Below are 27,969 nucleotides of genomic sequence, written 5' to 3'. Positions count from 1 at the left end.
TTGACAGAATTGAAGAAAAGGGCAGCAGCAGGGCCTAACATGACCCACATGGACTGGTTAAAGGAACTAAAATACACACATTAAAGAAAATGCTGGACTATTGGCAAACACACTTATCTGCTTTGATGCCAAGAGTTAGATGAGAAGACTGATACCACCCTCTGTACCTGCTGGATCTATCTGTACAGCAATTATAAGCCGGAGCTACCTTATCTTACATTAGCTTAGCATAAAGACCTGAAACAGGGGAAAACTGCTTGCCTCTTTCTGTCCAACATTCAAAACTACACCTTCCAGCTTGCTAATTAACACATACCTTGTTTATTTAATCAAAAGTCAGGCCAAGTCAATGACTTCCTCTCTGGCCAGGGTTAGTTACTACACATAACTCGCCATAAAACCACAAACTTTTGTTTTTACATTTCTGTTCGTACTTAAATTAAACAAACAAGATGCGCTTTAGAGGTGCTGGTGGGCAGAATTTCTTACATGACATGACAGTGGCATCAATCGCCTAATCTCACTCACATTTCCCAAAGTGTTGACCTATTCTTTTACACCAATCACAACACATCAACAGTTATTAACACCCTGACTGGCTAACACAAGGTACAACCATCCACCTGCCAACCAACAGCCTGCCTCTTAACATCATCTGACAAGCCACTCCTGTTCCTGATCATAACCATGAAGCTAAACTGACATATAACAGAGTATAGCAAAATCTTAAATGGGACTCAGAAACCAACAAGAGCACTCATGTCACACACATGGATCATGGAATTCTTGGTGCAATTCAAGTTAAATGACCCACTAAGGACCTTGATCTTCTTGATTAACTCTCTGGGCTTTTAAAGAACACTTAAGGTCAACTAAAAGGCAAAAACCCAGGTGACTATATAATCCAGTCCTCCTGTTACTTTGTATATATTATTATAGATTACGTTGTCCACTGAGTGTTCATGTGTGTACAGATGCAGCTCCTCCCTACATACTGGCACCCTTCCACGATCAGACAGAATGCATAAATAACAGATGAGGAGAAAAACCTAATTAGCAATCTGCTCCCCGCAGGGAGCTCAAGGATTTAAATATAGTTACGTGGGAATCGGGGTGTTTTTTCCCACCACATTTTCAATTATCACTGGCAATAGGTGTCCACAGGGCCCTGAGGCAGGTTCCTCCACATGACTGCTGACTTGCTAAACAGGCAATGTGTGGACTCCCGTGCTTTCAGGGTTGTGCCGGATGCTCAGATTTTGCGAGAATGCAATTTTTTGCTGTTGTCATGTTGACTGCAAGGGCGGCGAGGCAACAGAGTGGCAGTGGAAGGGCACTGAAGAGTAAAACATGGTTGGTTAGGAGAAACTAAAAGAGGACAGGTTAAGAGGAAAAAGGGTCACGTTCTGACTAACAGGTTCCAAGGTCACATGGGTCATTACACAAAAAGTTGACAATCTGAAGTTGGCTTGTGAGCAATGATTTCATACCGGTCTATTAGACCCTCATACCCCTCTTCCTTTTGTTTATTTGGTAGATTGTTTTCTAGTCCAGAGTCTACCTAAAATTTGGATAAAGTCGAGAAAACTGAAATGGGTTTTGGTGAGTCAGTTGCAGTCCAACTCCATTGATGCATGCACAAAATATCTTGCAGTGCTTTGCTGTTCTTTCATTTATGTTAACCTCACCTGTCTGTTAAGTTTATGTTAAATCAAGAGATTCTGGAAGCAGGTAGCATGTCTGACTGAAACAAGTTTGCTTGAGAAATGTATGCACTCCAGTATAATTGGAGCTCACCATGAAAAGGGCCGTGGCTGCAAATAAAAATAAAACCTTCTGTCATCCAAGTACGCAAGCATAACTGAAAAGGTGATGTGACAACTAGAGAGACAGACGAAATGCACAGCACTTCAGCTGGATTTGTATGTGTGAAACCAAACCTGCCAGAAAGAAAAACACAGCCCCAAAACAACATGTCATTCAAAAGTAAATGGCCCCGCTTTGAATACGTCCAAAGAGTCCACCGCTGCAGTGAGTGCTGGCTGTTAAAAGCCAGCAAGCAAACACAAATACAAGTGAAACACCAATAAAGCTGATACACGTGGAGATCTTCTTAAAAATCGACAATGCCACACATTCACACTGCCTCCAAAAGAAACTATCCTCAAACCACAAGGAGGAGGAAGGAGGCACCGTGGCTCTGAATAAATTGGTGAACTACTGCAGAGTCATGTGGGGCAGCCTGCACAAAACTGTTTGTGAATCTGAGACACAGAAATTAAAGTTGGAGCCCTTTGCCCTTCTTCCTACACTTTGCTCCTCTTCAACATGCAGCTGAACCGCCCTGTACTTCGAGTAGATTAGCACTCCTCAACAAACCACCTCCCTCAATTAGCTGAAGTGGAGATTTGGAGGTGCTTCACCTGGAATAACCTGTTTATAATTTGTATGACAACTCAGGCAAAATAACAAGCATATTCTGAGCCGCAGTAAAATCTGTCCTCTATTGACTGTTTCTGATGCAAAGAAGTACCTAGAAAGTGGAGAGCTGTGCAATTTTGTATGAAATCCTTGAAATCCTAATTTTGTGGCACAGAATTGAGATTGACTGATGGTGATTTTCATTTACAACACTAGTTTTGTCAGAGTTAAATTTTGTAAAAAATAAGGGGGGAGAGTTGGCAGATGGAAGCCTAACATGAAATTATGCTTTGGATTTTAAGTTTTCCAGGAAATCTTCCCACCTGGACTTTGATTTTGTGTTGATTTTGGCGGCCCCTGTGGACAAAAGCGGTAGTGTTTCCAGGAATAGGCTCTTCCAGTCTGTGTGCTGTAAATCTTCCAAGTCTGATCAGTCACAGGGAATCAGACCTGAGGACAGGCCTAAAGAATAACTTTATAGAAAAAGACAATCTTCTTGCTGAGGGTCTTGCTTGATTAAGTAGGTCATATAGTCGCATCAGTAGTAAATTGAGACTGTTTCCAAACAAGTTAAAAACTCCTTGTAGCTGCTTTAAACCATGTAAAGAGGTGCCATTAAGTACAAAAATGTACTTTGTCTCCCATTTACTCTCACTTCTGTGCAGCTCACAATACTACAAAGACACTCTGGGCTTGATTGCACCTTTTTTTTCTTAGGCCACAGTAGAGTTCACAGTTTATGAATACTGTGCTGATGTGTAGGGGGTCTTGCTGCCCAACAGATGTCCATATGGGTTGCCTGACGAAAATGGACTGAGACGGAGCCTGAGGCTGTGTAAGTGCCTTCTTGTGAAAACAGTACTGTCTTTAAAAGGGTTGGGGACAGGGACAAAGGAAGGGCAGGCATGAAACAACACCCCCATGTGGGGCATCCAGCAGTGCATGGAAAAGCAGAGCTACAAGGTTGAATCAAAGTGCAGCAGACCGGCAACTGGCTGCTTAGGGAGGGCGATGCTGCAGTCAAGGTTCCAGCAATTTTGGGCAGAGAGCCGGAGTACAATGTGCATGCTAATGCAAAGCGTGACAGGTGTGTGATCAATCCACCAATGTTCAAAAACAACGACACTGAGGAAGTTGTATTAGCATACTGCAAGGGAAAGCACGGGTGAAGAGAGCAATCGAATTTCTATCCAGCTCCCACAGACACGTTTGATCATTTGTTTGACACTTTGCTTCATTGGCAGGCTGGTTGCAATGGGTGGTGCCATTGGCAGGACAGATCTATTCTGCAAACCACCATCACAGCACATTCAGGACGCATTACCAAGGACATGCAACGTAATGGTAAATTAAGACACTGTGAAAACCAAAGTTATATCCATATAAATAAAGCAGCTGTGTGTAGGGGGAGCAGGAGGAAATTTTCCACGCAACCACCCCCTGTGATAAGGTTGCCATATTGATAATTTCCCAGCACTCATTCTGTGACTCGAACAGCACAGTTGTCTCCATTTTTTGACACTTTTTGTGAGAAGAAATTGGCTGCAAACAAAAAGGAGAAACAGAGAAGAAAACTATGGAGCAACAGACAGGTGAGGCAGTTTAATACAGAAGCACGGGTGCTCAGTGTTGTTTAAAAGGTGTGTATCTGCGGGGGAAGTGTGCGTTTACATGGAGCTCTGTTGACATGGAGCTCACCGTCTTGTGGAAGTGTCTGCTCCACAAACAGACCAACACACTCACACCCAAGACAAAATAGCAAAAAATGACAGCAGGTAAACCATGTGTCTGTGTTACGTTGGCATGTGTTGGGAGCAGCCAGAGATGTTCGTTCCCACACACCTCTTGAGAAAATATTGTCTGAGTGTGTACACGGCGTCGCAGGAAGAGGGAGAGAGCCAGCAATGGCGTGCAGGGTTTATCATCATTATGGTCACATGTGAGCAAAACACAAATGGTTAAATTGTGTACATCTAAACATTGACAGTTGATCCTCAGGTGTTCTTGTGTGTCTCATTGAGTTTGTCTGTGTGTCTCCGTGTTTCTCAGTCTAACCATCTGTTTGTCTCTCTTCATCTCGTAGCTGGATGCCTTTAAATCCAACAACTATTTTAGAACTAAAGGCTTTCACAGTAAGAGATAAGCCATAATAACAAAAGCTGGCAGCTGCGCTCCAAACATGCCAACAACAAACTCCTTAAAGGTAACCATAATTGTAGCAAGCTTACACTCAATGAAAATGTCCTGGTTTAGACATTTTTCCAAACTAAAAGTCCGCTGACAGTTTCGGCAGATAGTAGAATTTCAAAAACTGATTTGAAGTCATAGCGAATGCAACAGCACGGCCACAAGGCAACGACAATGAGCTAAACAAGGTTACGTTCCAACATGAGATCATGATTTTGAAAGAGACAAATTTCCAAGTTTTGACTTCGAATGATTCCAGACATCAGACTCAGAATGATCATATTTACATCAGATTTTAATCTGTGAAGATCAGAATACTTTCCATCTACCCGTAGAAAATAAAGTCCATGCCTGCTCCCATGTGGAAACAAGTGAACTTCACTCGATCAACCTGTTTGTATTGTACCTGATGCAGCTGTAGTGTTTGAAGGTGCTGGCAGCCTTCTGACATTCCAGACAGAGCTGGATCGCACCTGGATAGTCTTCCTCCTACAGGAGCAAAGCAGTGAGGGAATGTAAAAAATACACTATCTTGATTGGGGTTGCATGCATGTTATACTCTGTGTCTGTATTAAGAAAAACAATTGAAAGCAATTGAAATACCATATAAAGAAACTCTAGATTATTCTGAATGATGACAGTGTTATGGGAGACTGTGAATCAGTTTTGTTGATCTTAAAAATGGTTGTTACAGAAGATACTCTGCCGACAAGGTTTACATTCAGTGGTAATCAAATCCATTCTGTGTGCTACAGCTGACCTTCACAATAGGCATTTGTCAGAGTGTCTAATGTTTGTGTGGGTTTGGCTTTCAATGCAGGATCCATACTGATGTTTGACCTTTCAAGTCAATTCTAAACATATCTCAGCATGTGTGTTGATGTGTGTGTTCGTGTGTGTAGAGAGGGTTACACTACCTCAAGCATCTCGCTGAGTCTTACGTCTGTTCTTTGCTGTGCGGGGAAGAACGACAAGAGGAACACATGAATAAAGCGTCTAATCACTAACAATGTCATGACTGTTGTGAGAGCAAACGATCAAAGCCAACGAGCACATGATTAAAACTGAGTATGTCTGATTAACTTTCATCTTAATTTTAAATCATGTGCGGAGGAACAGTAGCGATGATTACCGTGGACTACATCAATCCATTTCACGACTGTGTTATGTAACACAGTGTGTCTGTGACTGTGTTTCAGCTCAGGGTAGAGTCTTGCAGTAGGAAGGTCAGATTCCCGAGGTGATAACAAAAATAAATGAATAAATAGCCACACTTGACAGGCAAATTAAAAACCTTCCTCAGGACCACGGTGCACATGAGTTATGTTGAGCTTTACACAATTAATTCAAAGGATAGCTTGAAGACAACTGTCTGAGTTTCATTCAGCTTTCATTTAATTAAACAGGTATCACACTGGATGCTGGAACAATCTGTGTAGGGCAAAGCACTCATGCTGGCGGGTATTCATTTGGTTTATGTAGGGCTCTAGCAGAAGTACCTGATGAAAAGCATGCAATTACTTTGGACTAAGGGAGAATTTTTTGACGCGAGGTCAAAGGTCAGACTCAACTGTGGACCAGATTGTGCACGCTCAGGGTAAAGCTGCAAGCGTAACTACTGGAGCTACTGATCTTACTTATGGACACTTTTCTTTGGTCTTTTCATCACAGCGCTGGTCTCCTTTTGCATGACAGCTAGGTGCAGTTTCAAACAAAATATCTGGCGTGTAAACTAAGTGTGTAATCTTCACCAGGGTCTTGATGGTCCTCAGTGACTTTAGCAGGCCTGTCAGCAGCTGTCGTCTCCTCTGATTGGCCAGTAGACCCAGGCTGGCTTCTGTGAATCCCTCCTTCGCCACGCTCAGTTGCCTTCACATAGGACAACACAGTAAAGGGAGAATATAGCACCAATACAAATTCACACTACTCTGTACTACATTGTGGTGAGCTGTACACCAGGAAAAATGGTACACCAGTGGGACTCAGTAGTAAGCAGGGAATAGTCTGTAGCTGATGTACGTAGACTGAAGACTAAATAAAGGGTAAATAGTCTTGGTGCTTTACTGCAGTCATTATTGCAGTTTATGCAGAGGTAGTGGCACCTGGAGCCTATTTCCTTTTTACAGAAACTTGCATATTTTGACAAATCATTGATACAAATCATTTTGTTTTTTACATTTCAGGTTCACCAACATGTGAGACAGGAATTGTGACACATGTCCTCAAATGTACAAAAATGTGGCTGAAGGAATTACTGCACTACAATATACAGTATACTGTCACCACCAAAACTTTTAAGAACACGAAGACAACATTTCTTATCAGCAACAACAACAAAATAACAAGCCTAGTAAAAAAAAAAGAAATAACTTCATGTAGTCGGGGTTTTTGACACGTTTCAAGGGCGAACAAGGCAGGATAGTTTGACATTCATGACCATTTTACCTGACTAACAATATATGAAGGGAAGGAATGTTATCCCGGATATGAGAAAAGCACTTAGTACGTAGATGTGGTTTGAATGGGCCATTTCAGCAACTAGTTAATTTAATGCATGTATAATATTTAATAGAACACTATTACCTCCTTGCATTAGTGCAAATGACTGCTGCCAGTTGCAGGTTAGTCTGCAACGCTGTCACTCGCTCCAGCTCCTGTGAACAAAGAACAAGTTGGAATTACAGTAGATAAGATGGAGCAGCATCTATAAACACTGGAACATCAAAGTTAATGTTTCAGACTGCAAAGAATTATTTACTATCTGGCACAAAAATAGAAATGTTTACTGTATTTAATGCTTGTAAAACAGCCCCATACACTTATTCTATGATGCTGAGGGTTTGTAAAATCTGAAGGACACAAACCGGTTCATCTACTGTGATGTCGGTGAAATATGGCACTAATAATGCAATTTACTGAGCAAAACCCTTCCCCCACAAAGTACTGCACGCACGAACACGAACACGAGAGCACACTTCAATAAGATGCATCCTGTTGTGAGCGTTTTATGAAGAAAGATAGTATAGATGGTTCTATTATGGTAAGGGATGAATCATCAGTGCTAATGTTTGAAGAGAGAACAACTTTGAAAATATACAGAAAAAAAAAACTCCCTTTCTCCAGAGCTTTGACATTTAGAAAAAGATCACTGAAAACACAGCCCTGAGAGTTCAGTTATTCGGCCACGTCAGCGGCCTCAGAAAACAAACACTCCCCGAGTCAAGGTAAGGCCGAGGGACAAATAGCATTGCTGTTATATTTCTGACTTTTCTCTTCCTCTCTTTGTTTTTATGCCCTTGATCTACCAGATGTCATGCCTGAGGTGGGAGATGCTTGTTCTGTGAACTTACTTTGCAATGTTGTGTAACCCCTTTGCCAAAAAGCATTCACAAAAAATGTCAGACATAAAACAACCTTTTAACAACAGAACATAGTCATCACTTTCAATAGTTAAAAAACAACAACAACAACATCAAAGTGGCATTTCAGCTGTGGGTACGAGATCAATGATCCCATTCAACCCAATCTGCCCTCATGATCTTGAGTGTTGACAAGGAACTTGAGAAGACCACAGCACAGCATGCAAGAGCTGATTCAATAGCAGGGTTTTCTCTGAGGGGACATGCACCTCGTGCAGCTGTTCTGCTTTTTCTCAGGGCCTGCGAAATTGAGACTATTAGATAACATCAGTGTGCCATGATACTAATTCAAAGAACTGGAATCATGAACGTTTTTAGGAAAGTTCTTGTTAAAATCAACACAACACACACAGATAATCAAACTGCTTTCACATTAATTTACTTCAAATTTAAAAAATGTTTTTCCATCATTGAACTTTGTATTTGTTAAAGGTATACTTTAAATTCTGGGAAATACATTTATTCACCTTCTCGCCATGAGCTACAGCCAGCATCCTGTTAGCTTAGCTTAGCATAGAGACTCGAAACAGGGACACAACAAGCCATGTTCTGTCCGAGGGTAACGAAAAACCACCCACCAGAATCTCTAAAGTTCACCAATTAACGAGTTATATCTTTTAGTTTGCTTCATAATAGCAAGAACCAAAGTATAAAAACAACAAGATGTGGTGTCGTGGGGCTTATGTAACAAACTATTTCTTGGAAGGGCGCAGTGACCACAACCACAAACTTTAATGTTTTCACTTCGCTCTTACAGTTTTTTTTACTTGTAACCTTTGGACAGGCCAGCTGTTTCCCCTGTTTCCAATCTTTATGCTAAGTTAAGCTAACTACATACTGGCGGTAACTTCATATATAGCATACAGATATGAGAGCAATATCGATCTTTTCATCTAACTCCTGCCAAGAAAGCAAATAATCATATTTCCCAAAGTCAAATTCAGTGATGTATGTAATGGTATTAGTGCCAAATACTAGTAAATATTATGCACATCACCATCAAAATATAGTTGTTGTTGTTTTTTTTAACATGCTCAAGAAAAATATGGACATGGTACAACAAACTAACTCACTCACTCACTGTGATGCTATTGCAAATTAAACACTAATCAAAAATCTAACAGCAACTGTCCATTGTATACCTAGAACACAGAAACTTTTCTTTAGTAAGCATTGGTCAGAACCGTTTGTTAGTGCATGAAATGGCAATGGTGGCCTTGGTATACTCACATGTACACTAAAATGTGTCCTCAGAAAATGCCCTTGAGCTCTAAGCAGCGGGAACTGGCTGGGACTGGTCTGACTCTCCAGGTCCCATAGAGGGATAATTTAGAGACTGAATCCAGCAGATTGATTCATATACTGTAGGCAGTGCAGCCACAGCTGTGGGATCAAGCTGCACAGGCATCACTCTCAACCCCCAAACATCTGACTTTACCAGTATCATGAAAGGTATGGACAGTCTAAGCTGTACAATGACTGACATGTATACAGACAGAGGGCAAATCTGGTCAAGGAAGGAGCAATTTTTCTTTCCTGTGTCCGACAAAAACTAATCTTCCACAGACAAACGCACACACATTCTGGCTCGCCCTCTGCGCCCCTTGTTATGGAGCCCATTATCAAGACATTGGTAATACTGTAGACAGCAGTCGCGCACTCAGTCCATGAGGTAATGTAGAAACACTCATGCATTCATTATGTGTAAAAATCCACATTGAAAAACAGCTTGAATACACACATACAGCTTCAAACAGGATCACACACACAGAGAGACACACGTGGTCAACATGCTGAGTGGAGCCTGAGGCTCCAATTTGTTGTTATTCAACTGCCCTGAGCCATCCATCCCAACTGTAAGCCGCAGTTAACCTGACTGACAGAGGGCTCAATCAGCTTAGCTTATGTGAGGAAATAAAGTCACTGGTGGACAACTGGCAGGCAGGCTTTAATGGATAAAAGAGGTTAAAGAGCTGGTATGCATGATGGAGATACGTGGAATAAATTCAAGTAAAGAGAGGCTGAATTCCAATACATAACGACACACAAATGCTATGATATACGGTAGATCTACACTGTACATTTACAGGAAAGGTGAGCCTACTCAACTTCAATTAAACTACACAAACTGACTCCTACAATGTCCACAAACACAAGCGCTGGTGTGGGAAGTGAAGGTCAAGGAGGAGGAGATGTTTAGTCGCAAGGGAGATTTTTTTTTTCCAGCCTTTTCTATTCATATATTCATAAGAGGTCCTCCCTGCGACCCCCCAGCACATTGACTATGCACTGATTCCATGTCACCAACCCAGCCTACACATTCAAATGATGCCCCTGTCCCATGATGCCAATGCCCCTGTCGCATTTTTTCTTGTATAAACGTGAAAGGAAAACAAAGTTGAATGACATTTAGGACACACACGTGATTCACAGGCAGAGTTGACATTTTTTGCCGCCACATTCACACACAATTATCTATAGGGTATGGGACCATACCAGCACATGTCCACACATATGGACAAACCTGTTTCCTGTCAATCTCTAGTCTCCCCAATTTGCAGGTATGAGCACAAAAGGTTGGAGAAATGACCAGTCTCTTTCACAGGCAACTGGGGAACACAAACAAAAGCACCAGCAGCAACTGAGATGAATAAGTGTTTCCAGTGGGAAATAATTGAATACCATTCGAGGACCATTCCCTTCCAATGGTGCTGCGTGACCCGGTCAGGGCTATCTGGTGCAAATTCATTACAACTTGGACTCCCTCAAGGTAATTCGTCTTTCCTGACAGGTCTAAGGGTCATGCAGTCTGGCCACTCAATTCTAAACTGGCAGCTAACTGGCAGTTATTTTAAATCGTCCCACTACTTTACCCTAATATTGATGCACAAATATTACTAGATGCACTCATGGAAAATAATGGTACACCTGTCAACATTAGAATGCCAAACTCAGATATGGAGGGGTAAAATGTGCAACAAAATGTGTGCACCTGAAATACATACAATACTAATTAGTAATCAACGGATGTAAATCAACCAATGATAATGGCTCTGGCCACCATGCAAGCTTCCACATGAGGGAGCCTGATCACACTTTGACCCTTTCTGAGTGCACACCGAGGCCACATGTCTCAAGAGGGCAGCAACAGACAGAGCTCCCAGCAGAAGAAAGGTTAGTCACTACATAGCTATGAATCACATCAGACGCTTAGCGGGCTGTCCGTTGGAGCTCTGAGGCATGAGTGTATGTGTCTGCACAATTTACGTGTCCACCGATGTGTTAAACACGGCACGCGAGCACGAGGGAGAAGTGGCATGTTGCCCTGTGGTTGTGTTTGTGCAGCAGTAGGAGTTTCTGTGTACGCGTTTGGAAAAATATCACACAGCGGCGATATGAAGGCTTGGGAAGGAAGAGCTGTGGAGAAAATAGCAGGAAGAAAACCGCTGAAACTCCTCACGTAGAAGCAGATATCTTGAGGCAAACAATGAGCAGTGAGGTGAAGATGTCTCCATTTTACAACTTCCTTTCACGGTCAAAGGGCAGGATAAATCTAAAGCCAGGTCATACATACTAAACACAGCTGAAAATCAAGAAACACTCACCACCATTGGTTTCTTTTAGTCTTTCTGATTGCGAGAAAATGATGTAGTGAAACTCTGACTTCTTTTTAATTGTGACATTAATGCCATGGATGTAGAAACTGAAGTGCCCTCTGAACTCCACAGGGTATTTCTAGACCAAGAGAATCCGGGCCGAGAAGGGTCAATGGAAGTGCCCCATAAATCCCTGGCAACATCTACTTATAAGCCCTGCTGTCATTTTGACTCTGCAGAGTCACATGGAGGGTCACAGAAATAATGATCAATTTACTATTCATAGACCGACCTTCAGATGACTTAACAATGATGGTAATTTCACTGCACTTTCACTACATACCGAATTTGATAAAGCTGTCAGTCATCTGCTGTCCCTTGCTAGGATTAAAGCTTCACTGGCTATACAAAATTTTGGAATTCTCTTCCAAACTTCAATGGTAATATATCTGATGGGACTAGTGGAGTGTGTTTGCTAAGTCAAAAGATCAAAAATCAAATGCAACACTCACACACAAATGTACAAATTTTTGCATACAGCGATCTTCCATCTCCTGTCAAAATGCTTTTATCTTGAAGCCCACTCGATTCAGCCACAAACCACATAAAATGCACCCAGAAATGTTTCCTAGTTATCTGACTTGGAAAGATACTGATGTTGGCTTCAGCTGCTGCACCAGCATCAATGTAGAGTTTCACTTACTTTATGAGCATTGACAGTCAAGATTCGTAAATCTCCAAAAAGGTAATAAAGTCACTTCTCTTCCTGTCTAGTGTGGTAGTGGATTCAGTAAACTACTCCTGCCGCATGTTATTAAGGTTTAAAGGGTTAAGAACGTTGCTTTTGCTGCAAGGTGCATTTCCAAACAGAATGAGATGAGTGAGAGCACATCTGTTTGCTGCCGTCAAATCAATCAGATGATCAGTACAAAGAATCATTCAGACTCATTACTATAACAAAATGTGGTCTCCTGTAACCTCTAATCTCTGCTGGATGTAACCTCTAGTCTCTGCTGGATGTGACCAAAAATAGACTGAATATCTTCTTACTTGATATACAGACGTCGTCACTCACCCTGGTACGCTTCACTTTATTGCACCATCATTGGGCGATCAAAGAAAGGATTTTATGGACTATGTTCTGAATGAAAACTAGATTATTGCCCCCTTTTCCTTATCCATGGATGCAGTAAAACTTCCTATTGCCATGGTTACAGAAATTCCACTTTATCCTGTTAGCGGTCAGCAGCTGACACAGGAATACATGCGCCAACATCCTGAGAGCACCAAAACAGCCTGACTTTCCATCATAACAAGTTATACTTGAGAAAAAAATGCCATTAAAAAGTTGAGCGATTTGGAATGAAATTTCAGCAGCTAAAATACTTCTTAAGAAATATACTAATAAATATAATACTTATTAAGAGGAGTGGTCGGGCCAAGAAAAGACTGAAAGTGTTGTTTGATGTGGTTGTGAGTTGACACTGGAGGCTTACCTTGACATACGCAGGCTGTTTCTCCAGAATGAGATCGGCGACCTTTTTCGAAACCTACAGAGAGGGAGAGAGAGGAAAAAAGATGACAAGTGAAATACAAAAAGAAAAGAGAGTGAAAAGACATTTTGATGTTCTTCCCAAATGTCACCCTACGAAAACAGTTTGGGCAGCATCATCTTGCCATTGAGGATGGGGCAAGAATAACAATCACTGAAGTCTGTATCTACAGCACAATGCAGCCAGAGCCTTTTCTAAGTGTCTCCCCCCTCCCTGTTTCATTTCACTCAGTGTCTTTCTCAAGCATTACTCAGAAAAGTCTGTTCTCTCTGTTCCCATTGTGTCTTCTAATGTTCTCTCCTCTCCTTTGTGCCTTTTCCAATTTGACTCAGAGCTGAAGTAAAATTGCAATTATTAAAAGAGCATGTGTCCTGCTTGTGACAAAAAGCACAGCAAGCATGGTCGTAAGATCAGTGTGACCCCCTGTGAGGAGTTTTGCCAGCCGCTGCTTTTAGTGGAGATGGAGAAAGATGAGAAACATGGAGGGTTAATGGATATTAAATGAATCATAGCTAACTATTCTGAAGGACCATACAAACAAGGTTGTTTTACAGAGTGGAGGTTAACTAACCGATGACTTTCATTCAGGACTTCTAACAAATTTCCAAAGAGCTAAAGGATTGAAAGCTGTTGGATTGTTTCTGTTTTCCTACTCTGTCCTTGGACAATATACGAATGTAAATTTGCATGAGCACAGTTGAGCTGATAATCACTTTGCAGTTTACCTCCTAATCCAGACATTTAGAGTGTCTCTGCTATAATAATATAATCTCAACACTAACACACACTGAAGGTGTAGCCCAGTGATTTAGTACTGCACTTCATCAAGGTGTGAGAGGTAGGTAAAAAAAAGTCAAAATCAAACCAGCACAAGCTACGAAAAGGCTGAAGCCTGCATTTCCCACAATGCAACTCATTAGTTTTCTCAACCCATTTTCGACATTAAATTTGTCCCGAACCCAAGCTGATGATGTCATAATGATTTCATCAGGGTTATTTTCTAATTCTGGTGAAGTGCCCGTTTAAAACAGGACCCCCAGTGTCAGAGGAAGGTGTAGTTACATATTCACATATGTTTAATAAGGGCTAAGGTCCAGAATTTATGGGCTGTATCAATTCCAGGAACAACAATTCATTTCAAAGTCAAGAATGATTGAAGCTAAAATGTTTCAAATCTTACTACACATACATGAGCTGGAAATTACTGTGCAGGACAAACAGTCATCCAGAAGATATAACCGACCATCCCTGAGAGCGAGGCATCTCTCTTCCAAGCTTATTACTGTGTGACTATGCATGCCAACGCATGCACACACAGATGTTGTATAGCAGGCATGAGTTTATTCAGTCTAGTGAGGAGGTGTTCATATCTGTTAGCACGCAGCAGACCAGGCTAGGGGCGGGGATGACATTTCATCTCATGTGTTAAGTATGCATGGTGGCCGACTGGAGACCTGAACAGATGGTGAATGCAGCTCAGTTGAAACTGTTCATTTCACAGGGTTTGAGTGTCTGTTTTTTAACATGCAAAAGTATGAATAAGATGGTCACAGAGAAAACATATTCAGGGCTTGAAAAGACTACAAGATTACTAGGTCAGTACTATACCTACTATTGGCAACCCACTGACTGTAACACATAACACTAAACTTTTTAGAGGAGGGAAAGAGTTTGAACACATAATGGAAACCCAGCAGTGAGTAACGAAACCCTCCTACCTAAGTCACAAGGCCAAAGTCATTAGCTCTCAGCTCGCCCTCACATACACAAACGGAGGGTAATTGTGCAGTAGCTGGGTTTCAAAGCAAGCACAGTGAATGCAACATTTAGCAGATGGAGTCAACGTTGTCCAAAACTAGCGACTGGCAATGGATGATCATCGACTCAGACACACAGTGAGACAATGAATGCATTTTTTTTCTGAAGGGACACCAAGATGATGGAGGAAAAATAGCATCACAGGAGAAGACAGATTCCTTCTGCAGACTACACCCCGCAGCTCAGACACATCATTTGTTAAAAGTAAACAAAAACGAGCATTGATAACAGAGACTTCACATGTCTGGTATCTCATTAGCAAGAAGAGTGCACACTGCTGCTATATATGTTCTTATAACACAGTCTTATAATAAATGTGTGTGAACAAGAAGATGTTTGCTACTTCTCGGGAAGTGTTTACTAAGATGTATGAGGCAATTAAAGCTAAATTAGCCAGCACTAATTAGGGCTTGTAGCAGTGAAGAAATTCAAGCAGCTAAGTAAAAGTGAAGGTCAGCCTTCCTGATTAAGACAGCTAAAGAGCGAGACAGTAAACTCAACAGTGAGGGTTACCACTGGTAACACAGATGATGCAACCTATATTTACTGCGAAGCAGTGGTCTAATGCGCCGCTCCTGCGCTTGTAACAAGACGCCTTGTTTGTGACGCAGGAGAAAAAAAAAATCCAAATTGCCAAGTGAAAATAACAGCAGAGAAAAATGTTTTTCAAAGGTTCAGTGTCTCTTATGGAGAGTGATGGACTTCTAAATAGGGTGTTGCTGCGCTTTGAAGCTGTGTGTGGATGTCTCTTTCCGACGCTGTGATGTGATCTCTCGTGCTCTTTTTTTCCACTCACACACACATGCACGCACACTACCTGAGACTTCCTCTGCACAGCCGGACGCCGTTTAAGCCTGATTTAAACACAGGGAACATTTTGGCAGCAAGATAGGGTTTAGGCAAAGGTTGCTTCAGGATTACTAACTTTAAAAAAATGGAGCAAAGGGAGAGAATTCATTATTGCTGCAGGAGGGGTAGTCATCTCTGCTTTCAAGTTTCATTAAAAATTGAATATGTTCATCTACTTTATTAGCACAGCCTCCCCTGACCAACATCTCTGCAGCCTACATTCCTGTGAAGGAAGTCACTTTGAGGTGGAAGGGAACTATAAAGCCAAATGTTGTGACACTGTTCGAGTTGTCCCTGCAAAAAGCATTAAGCACTGTGCATGCATATGGTTCATGTTCCACTATTACTGGTAACAATAGTGCAGGTTTTGAAAGATAAGGAATTAGATGACAAATACAGTCAATAAAAGCCTTCAGAAGTGTAATCTAAGCATGAGTGTCCACATGAATTGATTCTTTCTAGCATTTGTGTGTTTAAATGGGAAATGCGGCAACAGCACACAGGCAAACTGCATCTCTGGACTCACACACTTTGCATATGAGCCGAAAACTTGCTGCACAAAACTGCAAATGGCCCTTAGACGAGCCTCTCCCAGGTGTGTGCCAGAGCTAAGAGCTAATCTTTGATACTGTGGCGGAGAAACGGGGCTGTTGTTCTCTTCTATTATACCACAGAAAAGTCTGATCCACCCTACAGCAGATGACTCATGAGAGCGGAGGAAAAAGGAGATCGAGGGGACATTTATGTCAACATGTGTCAACACACCAGTTCATGCAAAAGTCACTCACACACACAGAGAGAGAGCTACATCGTGCTACAGCTTCACTAATGCCGTTACAGATGAAGTGTGTGGAGACCTTCCACACCCTGTGCCAGGAGGAAAGGCCGTCACACAACAGCCCCACAGTGAGAATCTGAAAGCACTATTAACACTTCTTCAGAGGGCTTTGCTATATTTCACACACTGACAACTATGTGCCTCTGTAGGCTTGGATGAGTACAGCAGCCAGCATGTGTCCAGGATGAATGCACACATATAAATTACCCACCTGCAGAGACGGTTGTTTCAGTGGCAGCAGATCAGCACTACTTGAACCGAAGTGATACACACATCATACCCACATATGATGCAATACAATAACTGCTTCAAAAAAATGTGTGAAGGATTTGTTTTGCAGTACATCGTCAAAGAATTCTGATTCAAAAACATAAAAAAATAGCAGCTCCCTCTGCTACCATGGTTCAAACTTTCTCCTGTATCTCATTCACGATGCATAAGGTAACACTGAGTTTTACCAGAACCCAAACCTTATGGCCCCCTATACTGAACCAAATCAAAGATAATATAATTCATTAAGTAAAAAATCTTAAAAAAAGGAGAAACTGTCAATAAACTGTGCTTTGCATGTATGTGTGTGTTTGTGTGTGTGTACATATTGTCTCTCTCTCAGCTGTCATGGAAACCAACCTGTGAAACTGAACATGTGCTGCAAGAGAGAGGATTTGAGCTTACATAACTTTAGAAACAAGATGACGATTGGCGGAAAGAAAGACCAGCTTGAAAAATGAAATAGAAACAAATCAAAGGATATGCTGAAGATACCACACAAAAGCCTCAGGGCACTGACGAAGACAAACAGATAGAGGGTTTGCTCATATAGACTCAGAATTGCAAGTTTGCGTCGGTGAGCTTTCTGAGAAACATAGCTGCAGATTTTCTGCCTGACAGCACACTGGACCAATTACCACGGCTGGTCAAACGAGCCAGAGAGAGGGAGAAAGACGAGAGAGGGTATGTGTGAGAGAACGTTACTGTCTCTCCACGCCATAGGCCACAGAGTCTGGAGCATCTTCTTAAATAAGAAGACAGCTCCATGTGGCAACTACCAGAAACATTAAAAGAGGGGACGTGCAGCATGTATGAAGAAAAGGAAGTGTGTGGGGGATAGGTGTGGCAAAGTACAAAAGAAATAAAACTAGAGCTGAGCGAGCGCTGGAGACAAAGAGGTGAGTGAAAGTACAGCAGCTCGTCAGGAAAGAGGGGAAGCAGGCGACATCTGCACTGGACTGAGGGGACTGAGGGTGCAAAGGGGAGAAGAGCTGCTTTCTCTCCCACGTGTTTCTATAAATAGACTTTGTTGACATGCCAGCTCTCCAGACCAGCTGCGAGTACCTGACTGACCTCAGAACGACGGCCACTATGGAAATGGTCCTGCTGTGCGGCCGCAGGAGGAAAACACAGTCAGTGGTGTCACAAGAGTCTGCCATCAGGGTTCAGGCACATAGCACAATCTGTGTGGGCACTGGGTGCAGGTCAGAATCATTTGTCTTCCTCAATGTCCCCACTTTTGGGTATAAAAAGGACCGCCAGGTTTCTAATCAACTTAAATAAATAAATAAAAATCACGGTGCATAGGGGTGTTAATGTTCCTATCCAGCCTCACACACATTTACTAAATTTATGAAATGACAAAATGACAACTAAATACCCACTTATTAGCATTTTCAGGTGCTTTCAATCGTGTATGTGTGTGTGTGTGTGCGTGTGTGCGTGTATGTGCATGAAAAAGAGGAAGATGCTTACTGCTGCCTGTTGTCTCTTCAGCTTGTCTCTGTACTCCTCCAGCTCCTGCAGGTTCAGCTCTGGTGGGAGTTTCTATAAACACATAGACACACAGACACACACACAGACACACACACAGACACACACACAGACACACACCCTGTCAGCAAGCCCTTCTCACTTCTACACAGCAACATGCTGCTTCCAAACATGTCTACCAGTCAGCGCAGTAAAAGTCGCTGCTAGTTTGGAGTCGGACAGAAAAATATTTAAAGCAAAACTATTGGCTATATCCAAGTTCTGGCGTTTAGGGCCACAGCAGGGATTTCATTTATCTAGAGAGAGCATATCTTGACTCCTGAACATCTTCCTTTTTCAAAAGATATCTCACGCTAGGCATTTCAAAGAGCTTAAGCTGGTTTAACCGGTGTGACTGAAGATAGCTGCAGCTCTTTGAAAAAAACAAAACAAAAAAGAATTTGCTCAATAAATACACCTTGCCAGATCATAAGTCAGATTAGTCAAGAAGGTAGAGGACGTTATTTAGCAAACAGCAAACAAAGTCTGCTTGGGAAAGAAGATATTACAAATCCATGGCCCAAAGGATGATAGGTAATTACTTTCCCCTTGACTGAGAGTCTCATTTCAGATGGTGTAGCAATACCAAGATAAATCTAATGAGATTTCACACCCTTCCTCTGCTGAGGGGATGCAAACCATCAATCCGGATGTCAATGGCATGCACGCTGCTCAGCAGAAGTGTAAGAGACAGCAGCTCAGGTGAGAAAGAGCTTTAACTCTGCTAGTCAGACGAGGTTCAAAGCACAGGAAACCTCATTTATTCACATTAGAAATGCAATATCACTGTTATCAGAGTTACTCAAATGTGGTGGGCTTGATAAAGTTATAAAATTCGCAGAGGGGGCGTGGGAACTTGGGAGATCATTTTACAAGCGAGCGGTGCTCATTCAGTCGATTCGCACAGAGAGTATCTGACCTCCAGTTCGTGCTGTACCATGTCGAAGGAGTCGTTAGAGAAGTACACCTCCTCGATGCTGTCGATGATCTCCTGCTCCGCCTGGGGGTCGATGGGTTGCTCCCTCAGCTCCCGCAACTCCTCCTGAAAGAGAGACCAAGAGAGAGAGACACAGCGGCAAAGAGAGGAGGGAGAGAATTAGAAGATGTCCTTGACGTAAAACACTTTAAAAAGTTCCAGACGCACTGGGACACAAACAGAAAAGGTCCAGAGCAGAGAATTACATCATGTCCCAAGTAATGAAAACAACAAACAAAGTCTCGAATATTAACGTCAAGAAAAATACATACAAAAACAGAGGAAGAGAGAAACAGGGTAACACAGCAAAAAAAGAGGAAAGATGCCAGGGGGAAGAACAATAAAGGGAGGAGAGATGGGATTAGAGGAACAAAAAGCACAGAGGATTTTAAGGACAAGGGCAAGGGTGGAGGACAAGGTGAAGAGAGGACAGATTAAAAAACAAGCAGCAAGGAGAAGGAAAGAGGAGGTGTGCAGTGGGAATAAAGTAGGAAGAAGAAACATTCATTGTGGAGTTTAGGAGAAGAGTGCAGCTTGTTTCGTTGGACAGCTGTCATGGGGGACATCAGGCAGCCTTGTGAGGAAAGATAAGAAGAAAGGAATGACCGGAGAAATGCGACGGAGATTCCCCTTCAGAACTTCTCAGAGAAACATCAGAGCGAGTAGAGAGAGTATTGATTAACATGCTGCGCATCCGTCGAAGATTATTGCTGCAGTGAGTCTTTGGGATGAAGGGTTTGAAACCCACATTCCTAATGAGCCGAGATATAATCACAGGTCAGTAACAGTGGTGGGATGGGATCTAAGTTTGGTGTGTAATAACAATAATAATGCAGCTCACAGTGCTTTACAATAAATATATTACATGCACAAAATGCTAGATGAAAAGTCAGGGGTCAATCAACCAACCGCCAATGCCATCACGAGCATCCTTAACATCCTAAATAAAGCTAAATATTACATTTAATCAGAATATTATCATGCTAAATGGCGTCACTTTATGCTCCTAGTGGAAATCCTTTTTAAAGTAATGCTGAGTCTAACGACTCCCTTGTGTGGGATACATACATCGAGGCATCAGCACATTAAAGCACAGTGGCACTAAAAATACATCGCAGGCTTGGGAAGGAGGTGAACCAGGGTGATATATATATGCATCCACACTCCATTAAATAAAAGTATATAAACTGCTATTAAAGATCTGCACACATCGTCTCATATAGACTTCATGAGATAGCAGACACTGATCAAGAAAACCTTGTTACACACCTGCCTAACCACAAATATTTTCCCAGCTGCTATCAGCAAGAAGCGTGCAGCAAGCCAATGAAGTGTATCACCCACCCATGTAACTGCATCTGCTTCTGTGGGTGAGAGTGTGTCTTGCTGAGTGACATTTACATGAGGCAACGCTGCTGTGAGTAATTTTAATGTTCACAGTCAAACATAGCTTCATTTAATTCAATTACACAAGCAAAATCCCTTTTATATACCATATATAAATTTTAGGCAAGGCAAGGCCAATGGGAGGAGGGAAATGAAGAATTAAAATGCGTGGACCTTCAGGCGAGTGTGTGTGCTGCCATGTTTGAGTCAGGTTAAGAAGTGAGCAGGAGGCCCTGGGGGACATGCGTGGGGGAGTACGTGAGATTGGAAAGGAGGGGAGGAGGTAGGAGATCACGCTCTGCCGTCAGAAGGGTGGGTGGGAAATCAGCTCAAATGAGAGGGGGAAGCTAAAAGGGGAGGTGGGGGGGGTGAGGCGGATGACTCATTGGTAGTGAAAGTTAGAGCGGAAAGAAAAAGACGGAGGAATGAGCGAAACAAAAGACAATGATGTGGCGTCTCCTGTGAAGCCACTCCAATATGGTGAGAGCAATTCACCTCCCCGGAGTCTCTCTTTTCCCTCAGTCTCCCATCTGCAGTGACGTGAGAAGCTCTGAACATCTTTAAGTGAATGAGTTAGTGAGAGGCTAACTCAGGTTAAATAATTCCCTTCCCTTCCCGCTGCTGGGTAGGCACAAAACAAAACTGTGCCCCACGTGTGAAACCCAGCATCAGGCGCTGTGAGGCTTTGATCAAATTTCACTTTGAAGGATGAGAGACAAGCAAGCCTCCCTTCATCCCCCTCCGCAAATTAATGAAATTCTCATCTTTGTTGCGGAAATTAGAAATCTATTTGCATCCAAAGTGTGGGACGTTTAACAAGCCTTATCAAAGAATCAAAGTGGATAGTCGTCTGGAGCGCTGATTGAATGTGGAAAAATCAAGCGCAGAACAAAAAAGGTGCTCAACAACACGGGGTCCCGATGAAACAGGAGACTGAATAAACAATAGGAGGTTCGTGGAAAATCCTGCGAGACATTAGGAGAGAAAGGCGGCGGGGTGAGGAGACCGGGAGGAGGGCCAATTATTTCCACTCTGGAATCATTCATTAGATGAACAAATCAAAACCTCCTCATTGTAATCACCGTTGAATATTTATGCGAGCCTAACCGGGTTTATATCCTCATCTGCTCCTAAACAAGGGTTTAACACAGTTGTCTTCTGGGAGATTAGGACAAAACCACAGCCAACAGCAATATCCAGGCTGCTGTCAGCTGCTGAGTTAACAGGTAATACGATTGAATTTTTACTTGGAAGTATGTGATTATCTTTCCTCAACAGTCACTGAATGTCAATGAGCCGAAAGCAAGTGTTCTCTCTATCTGTGATGTCACGCAGTTGCTTTATTATATGAATGCATCGTCAGGCTCTTGGAAGCATAATTAGACTACTAGCTTATCTCAGAGACAAACCTGATGGGGTCTAAAGCCATAACACAAAACTGTCGAAGTGAGCTGCGTTTCCTCTCAAGATGGCCCGTGAATGACTTGGTTATCAAACATGCTCTCCTCATAGCTTCAGCCTCAGTCCCTTGCTTCAGATAATGCAATACTGAGCAGGTGATGCACTCAGCCTCTGTAAATGAATGTTTTTTGTTGAACAGTTCTTTAATTCTCATCAGACAAAAATGGGTATTGAGTAAACTGAGGGTGACCCCTGCTGGTGGGAAATATTAACTGCACGCTCCTGGAGTACTAACAGCAGGGTTATAAGAGAACCGGTGTTTGCCTTAAGGTCTGTGAAGCTTCTGCGGGAAAAAACACCTACTGTTCCCAACATCCAGCAGCATTAAAGTTAAATAAAACATTTTTTCAGCATCACAGAGACATTATGCATCAGCATGATCCAGAGCTTCACTAACCCTCGATCACACTAACATTTCAGGCTGCAAACTAATGATCGTTTTTATTATCGGTTGGTCTGTCTATTATTGTTTTAGATAAGTCCATTAATGTTTTAGATAGCAAATTACTATAAAAGAAATTAGTGAAGAAATACCTGTCATAGCCAGGTGATATCTTCAAATTGCTTTGTTTGGTCAAAAGTCCAAAACTCAAAGACAGATACTCATTTACAATAATGCAAACAAAGGAAAGCAGTAAATCCTCACATTCAAGAAGCTGGAACAAGCAAATTTGGCATCATGTTTGAAAAATGACTGAAACTACTCCAATTGCTGCAGCTCTACTTACATCTGTGAAATAACCAGGTGCAAGAGACCCTTTTTGTAGCTACATCATAATATCAGTTGGAAAATAGTGGATACCCTTTCCTTTAGCAGTCCACTGGATGTCAATATAACAGTTCCTATATGTAGAATCTAAAGTTTTGTTGATTGAGCATTGCTTCACCACACAATGCAAGATTGTAATGGCTCTGCAGGATTGCATAGGTTAAGAGATATAACGCACCACAACACCTACAAAGAAAATCCTTAAAACTGACTCGCAGAGGGACAACAGCTTTGAACAAGGATTGGAAAGGGGAAAAAGGTTTGTTTGTTTTTAGTGTGAACCCACAAAGCAGCTTATACCATCTCAGGAACCCAGAGAGATTAACAAAAGGAACAAAAACATCAAAGTATTCTAAAATAGCTTGGAACCATTTGGATTACTTTAAGTAAAAAAAGCATATTTTTTCATCTGCCATGGTTGTGACTTCTTTAAAGGTCATGGTGCATGTAAGTGTTTGTTTGTCACATGAAATGACTTCTAAACATTTCTATCATTCCGTTTTATCAGAGTCTCTGAGATTATATCACATTGAAGTCCTGACTAAGGTCAAACCTTTATTAAATCTAAGGCCTGTGGCTCATTGACTAGATTTACATGTAAATTTGTAGAGGGTATTAGGTACACAGCAGCAGATGAACAAGGGGGGGATCAGATTTACTGTGAGAGAATGGTTTCCCTGAGGGTAAACTGCTGCTATAGCCAAGACTGTGACCTCTGAGTGTACATGTAACCAGCCTGACATCTGTGAAAGGAAATTCATCAAATGCTCCACTTCAGCAGCTATGTAGAGAAACACTACATAACAGAAACTGTATTAAACATTTGCAGTCACATGAAGTTCATTAAGTTCCATAATCACCCAAACAGGGCAAACAGGTAGATGTATTACTATTACAATGGCCTTAATAAAACAGCACGAACTAAACTACTTAAAAAAGGTGAACCATATCATGTGGAACAGAGCAGAAGTCGCCACTTCCTGTTAATGACTACAGCAAACCAAGGGAGGTATGTGTGGTCATGTGACAAATAGAGAAGACATGATTCATCAATAAATCGATTAGCCTAAAATTGATTAATTGATCAAACGTGAATTGATGAACGATTAATCGTTAAATAATTTTTCAAGCAAAAATGCCGGAGATTCACTGGTTAAAGCTTCTCCAATGTGAATATTTGCTACTTTGCTTTGTCTTGCATTGAATATTTGTAGGTTTTGTACAGTTTGTCCAAGAAAACAAGACATTTCAAAGACGCCACCTGAGCCTCTGGGAGATTATAGGCCAAAGAATTACAACCCTGATTCCAGAAAAGTTGGGACGCTGTGTAAAACGTAAATAAAAACAGAAGAAAATCATCTGCAAACAAACTGTGTTTACCTATAAAGGTTCCAAGAAGTGTTCCTGAGCCCATGTAGTAACATCCTTTATACAATCATGTGTTCACAAATCAAGTCTATCCTTGATTGTGAATGACTGAGCCTTTCCAGGATGCCCCTTTCACACCCAGTCATGTATGATGTTCCAAACAGGTGCCATCAAATTCAGCAACAGACCCAGCAGACTCATTTTTCAGGTCTACATTATTGTCTATTATAGTAACTCCTCCTGTTCACATTTCGAGGTGTTCTTGGCGAGACTCTGAATCCAGAAATGTATGTATGGGAGTGCAGTGTAAGGGTGTGCACGTGTATGAGAGGCAAAATTGTAAAGTGCTTGAATAAAAGCACTATATGCAGTAAATGCCATCCATTTGCCTTCCTACACGCTAATCTACACTACAGACTAATTAGTGCATGTTTATGTTTTCCCTGTTTATCACTCAAACACCATCAAACCTCCAATTCATGTCCAAATAATGACTACAGCATCATTTGTCAATCATCCACCTCATCAGTCCTCCCCCTTACAGGGAGCCAGATGTTGCTGTCAGCTCCTGCAGGATGATAAATGATGTGAGCCACAGCTAAGAGTGTTGGAAACAGGAATGGTTCCAACCAGATTAAGCGTCATAATAATACGCGCATGCAGTCGATCACTTTGGTTTCACTCTCCTACAGAGAGCAGCGCGTTAAGTGATGCAGTATCACGGCATACTGAAAAGATTATTCACCTTTAATCAAAAAGGACCATAGGCTTTTCTGCACACAAAGCCAGGCCTGTGTGGGTCCTATTTCATTATCCTGAAAGGCCTGACAGCAAAGTAAATAAAGTCAAGGTATAATATCTTCAAATACTCAGCCCTGTGTTTTGGTTGAACACACAAAAGGCAGGTGTTTGCAGTACACAAAGGAAGCATAGGTGAGTATCAGTAGGCTGAGGGGCATATAATCCAAACTACACATCCATATTAACTCTGCCCCAATTTTTCTGTCTTGGGACCATGAACAAAGGTGAAAATTTCAGGCCTAAAACCAGGGTGTTTGATGTTTGCATATCAAGTTTGGCCACCTGACACCAAATTCCAACACCAGGGGAACACATGCACTCTGTGAAAAGAAACAAATCTTTCTGGAGAAACTCCTCTCTGCTTTCATTCAGGCTCTAATTATCACAATAGCTCATTGGCTAGCTGTGTGCAATAACAGGTCTGGCAACATATTTGTAATACTGTCTATAAAGCATAACACCAATATGATACAATGATGTCAAATCATTAGATTAAAAGATAACATGCTTGTTATCCATCATAAGCCTGTATTTACTGTTTATTGTGACAAGAGCACCGAACACAAGCTTCATCTCTGATTTAAAAAAAGCTATTGTTGTGTATGAGCCTTTCAAAAGAGACAGCCTGTGTTTATCGCACTGCTCTGTCTTTTTCTTTTCTCATGACAACAGAACTTGACATAAACAACAGATTAAAAGATATTTTTCAAAATCTCTGAGTTTCACCGTTCACAAACCCTCATGGCTCAATCGACAGAAAAACACTCCTATTTATTTTATCTTTTGCAGTATTTTTCAACCTGGGCAGCAAATACTCAAACGGTACATCAGCAAAGCCGGCAGCGAGGAAAACTCCACTTACATTAAGGCCAAAAGAGGGCGACAATCAAAACAATGTCAACCGTTAAAGGCCAAATCTTTCAAAGGAGAGAAATTAAATGTCTGCTTGAATCGACCTGGCTGATATCACCGCGCAAGGTGGACAAATAGAGTTGGTCACCTTCCAAATTGTTGTCAGGCACATTAATAGAAGGTCATTGCGACAAGGCAAAGTCACAGCAAGGCCAGCAACTAGCAGCGCATTGAGGTTTAAGTGAGTAAGTGACTATACACTATATAGAGCCACTCTGTGGCTTCACTCTGTCTGCTCTTGACAAATTGAGTTTGGACAAGCACATAATGACAAATGCTTCCTGTGACTAAGCATGACGGATTGCATTTTCATTTCTGCCATGCCATGACGCTAAAATACTGTTAGAGCAGGCCATATTTCACACTCACTGATGTGAAGTGTGTCCTTACGTTATATTAATGGGAGCCTAGGTCTCTTTACACTGCTGTCTAGAAAAGCCAGTGAGCGGGATGTAACTAATGCCATTTACAGGAAGCAGTTCAAAATGTAATACAATGCACAATGGAAAGCACTCTGTCTGCCTCATGAATTATACAGTAAGTTTGGTTCAAGTCTAAAACCACTGTGAGACATTCAACCATGTTCACTATAATTGATATAACTGAGTTTGATTGGACTTGGCATCTTTAAATAATATGCATGGTCAAGTTGCCCAATATAAGTTATTCCATACACAACACAAGGGCAGTGCCTAAGGTGAAAGTTCAAAAGCATGTTTAGAAATGTGCAGATTTTGATGACTTTCACAACGAAAAGCAGCATAGATTTTTCAGCTGTCAACAAAACTGTGACAGGAAGCATTCAACTACTCACACCTGACAACACAATTAAAACAGTCGAGATGTTTCAGTGTCTACAGCTACCTACTTTCAACACACCATTATCTGTGGGGAAATATAGTCAACTTTTATTATGATGGGAAAGGTTGATTTTATACACACATGCATCGATCACAACATTAAAAGTTTACCTTGCTCGGGATCCTCAGGTTCTCCACAGGACTGAGGTCTGCCATGCTTTCCTGGGGGCTTTTCAGGCCCTGTCAAAATAAGACTCACCGTTAGACCCAAAAAGTCAAGTAACACGGGTTTTTTTTCAGCTGTAACCTGTCCCCGGTGTCACCCAGCTTGTTATTCATCAACACACTGGTGCATACAGCCAAAAAGTGGAACTGAGACACATCTCTGAAAGCGGCATGCTCTGTTATGTCCACTGGTGAACCAGTGAGTCGAGCATCACTCTGAGAACTTCCTTAACCGCCCGGCTCCCACTGTGGTGCCCTGTTGTTGTGCTTGTCTGACGGGAAACTTAAAACTAGGGCGTAGGTATAAGTGCCGCCATGCATGTATTTTCTTCATGTGGGCTAAACAGCTCGTAGCTATGACACAGTCTTTTGGAAAAAAGCTGCTATTACGCGGGCTGAATGTGCTCTTTAATGAGGCACAAGATGAGCTGTCAAATTAGCCAGTTAGCTTAGCTAGCCGTCATGCTAGCTACCTGCAGCTGTCAGAAACAAATGTCCAGAAGATTCGTTTCGGTGGACCTGCTTTGCTCACCTGCCGGGCCATAAGAGACTTGATCTTCTGCATCCTAAATCCAACTTGTGTCAGTGTACCAATAAATGAGTAGAGTTGCAGGTTTGTTTTGTTGTCAACGATGTGCCTCCATCACTACGAGAAGGAAGCCATAGTTAATCGTCACGTGACTGGAACGGCAAGAACCGGAAGATTTTTGAAGCATCCTGGGTAAGGTAGTTTTTCTTTAGAGGCGTGGTCGTGATCTTAACTGGCACAGTCTCACCAATGCAAAAA

The 27,969-nt window shown here is 41.9% G+C and overlaps 1 protein-coding gene across 1 annotated transcript in view; it reads right to left on the bottom strand.

Annotated features, from left to right (window-relative positions):
• Positions 1–27,847, bottom strand: part of vps50 (VPS50 EARP/GARPII complex subunit) — a 96,168-nt gene extending 68,321 nt beyond the window's left edge. The window contains exons 1-9 of the mRNA XM_041955491.1: positions 27,715–27,847; positions 27,129–27,197; positions 19,404–19,526; positions 18,428–18,499; positions 13,120–13,173; positions 7,192–7,262; positions 6,360–6,477; positions 5,526–5,561; positions 5,015–5,097 (exon numbers count right to left, since the gene is read on the bottom strand). Coding sequence (XP_041811425.1) covers positions 5,015–5,097; positions 5,526–5,561; positions 6,360–6,477; positions 7,192–7,262; positions 13,120–13,173; positions 18,428–18,499; positions 19,404–19,526; positions 27,129–27,197; positions 27,715–27,747 — 659 coding nt within the window. The 5' untranslated portion in view covers positions 27,748–27,847. The remainder of the gene's footprint in view (positions 1–5,014; positions 5,098–5,525; positions 5,562–6,359; positions 6,478–7,191; positions 7,263–13,119; positions 13,174–18,427; positions 18,500–19,403; positions 19,527–27,128; positions 27,198–27,714) is intronic.
• Between the last annotated feature and the right edge of the window lie 122 nt (positions 27,848–27,969).

The sequence above is a fragment of the Chelmon rostratus genome, chromosome 16 (assembly GCF_017976325.1).
Source record: "Chelmon rostratus isolate fCheRos1 chromosome 16, fCheRos1.pri, whole genome shotgun sequence".
Lineage (NCBI taxonomy): Eukaryota > Metazoa > Chordata > Actinopteri > Chaetodontiformes > Chaetodontidae > Chelmon > Chelmon rostratus.
This window is presented reverse-complemented; position numbering and strand designations above follow the sequence as displayed.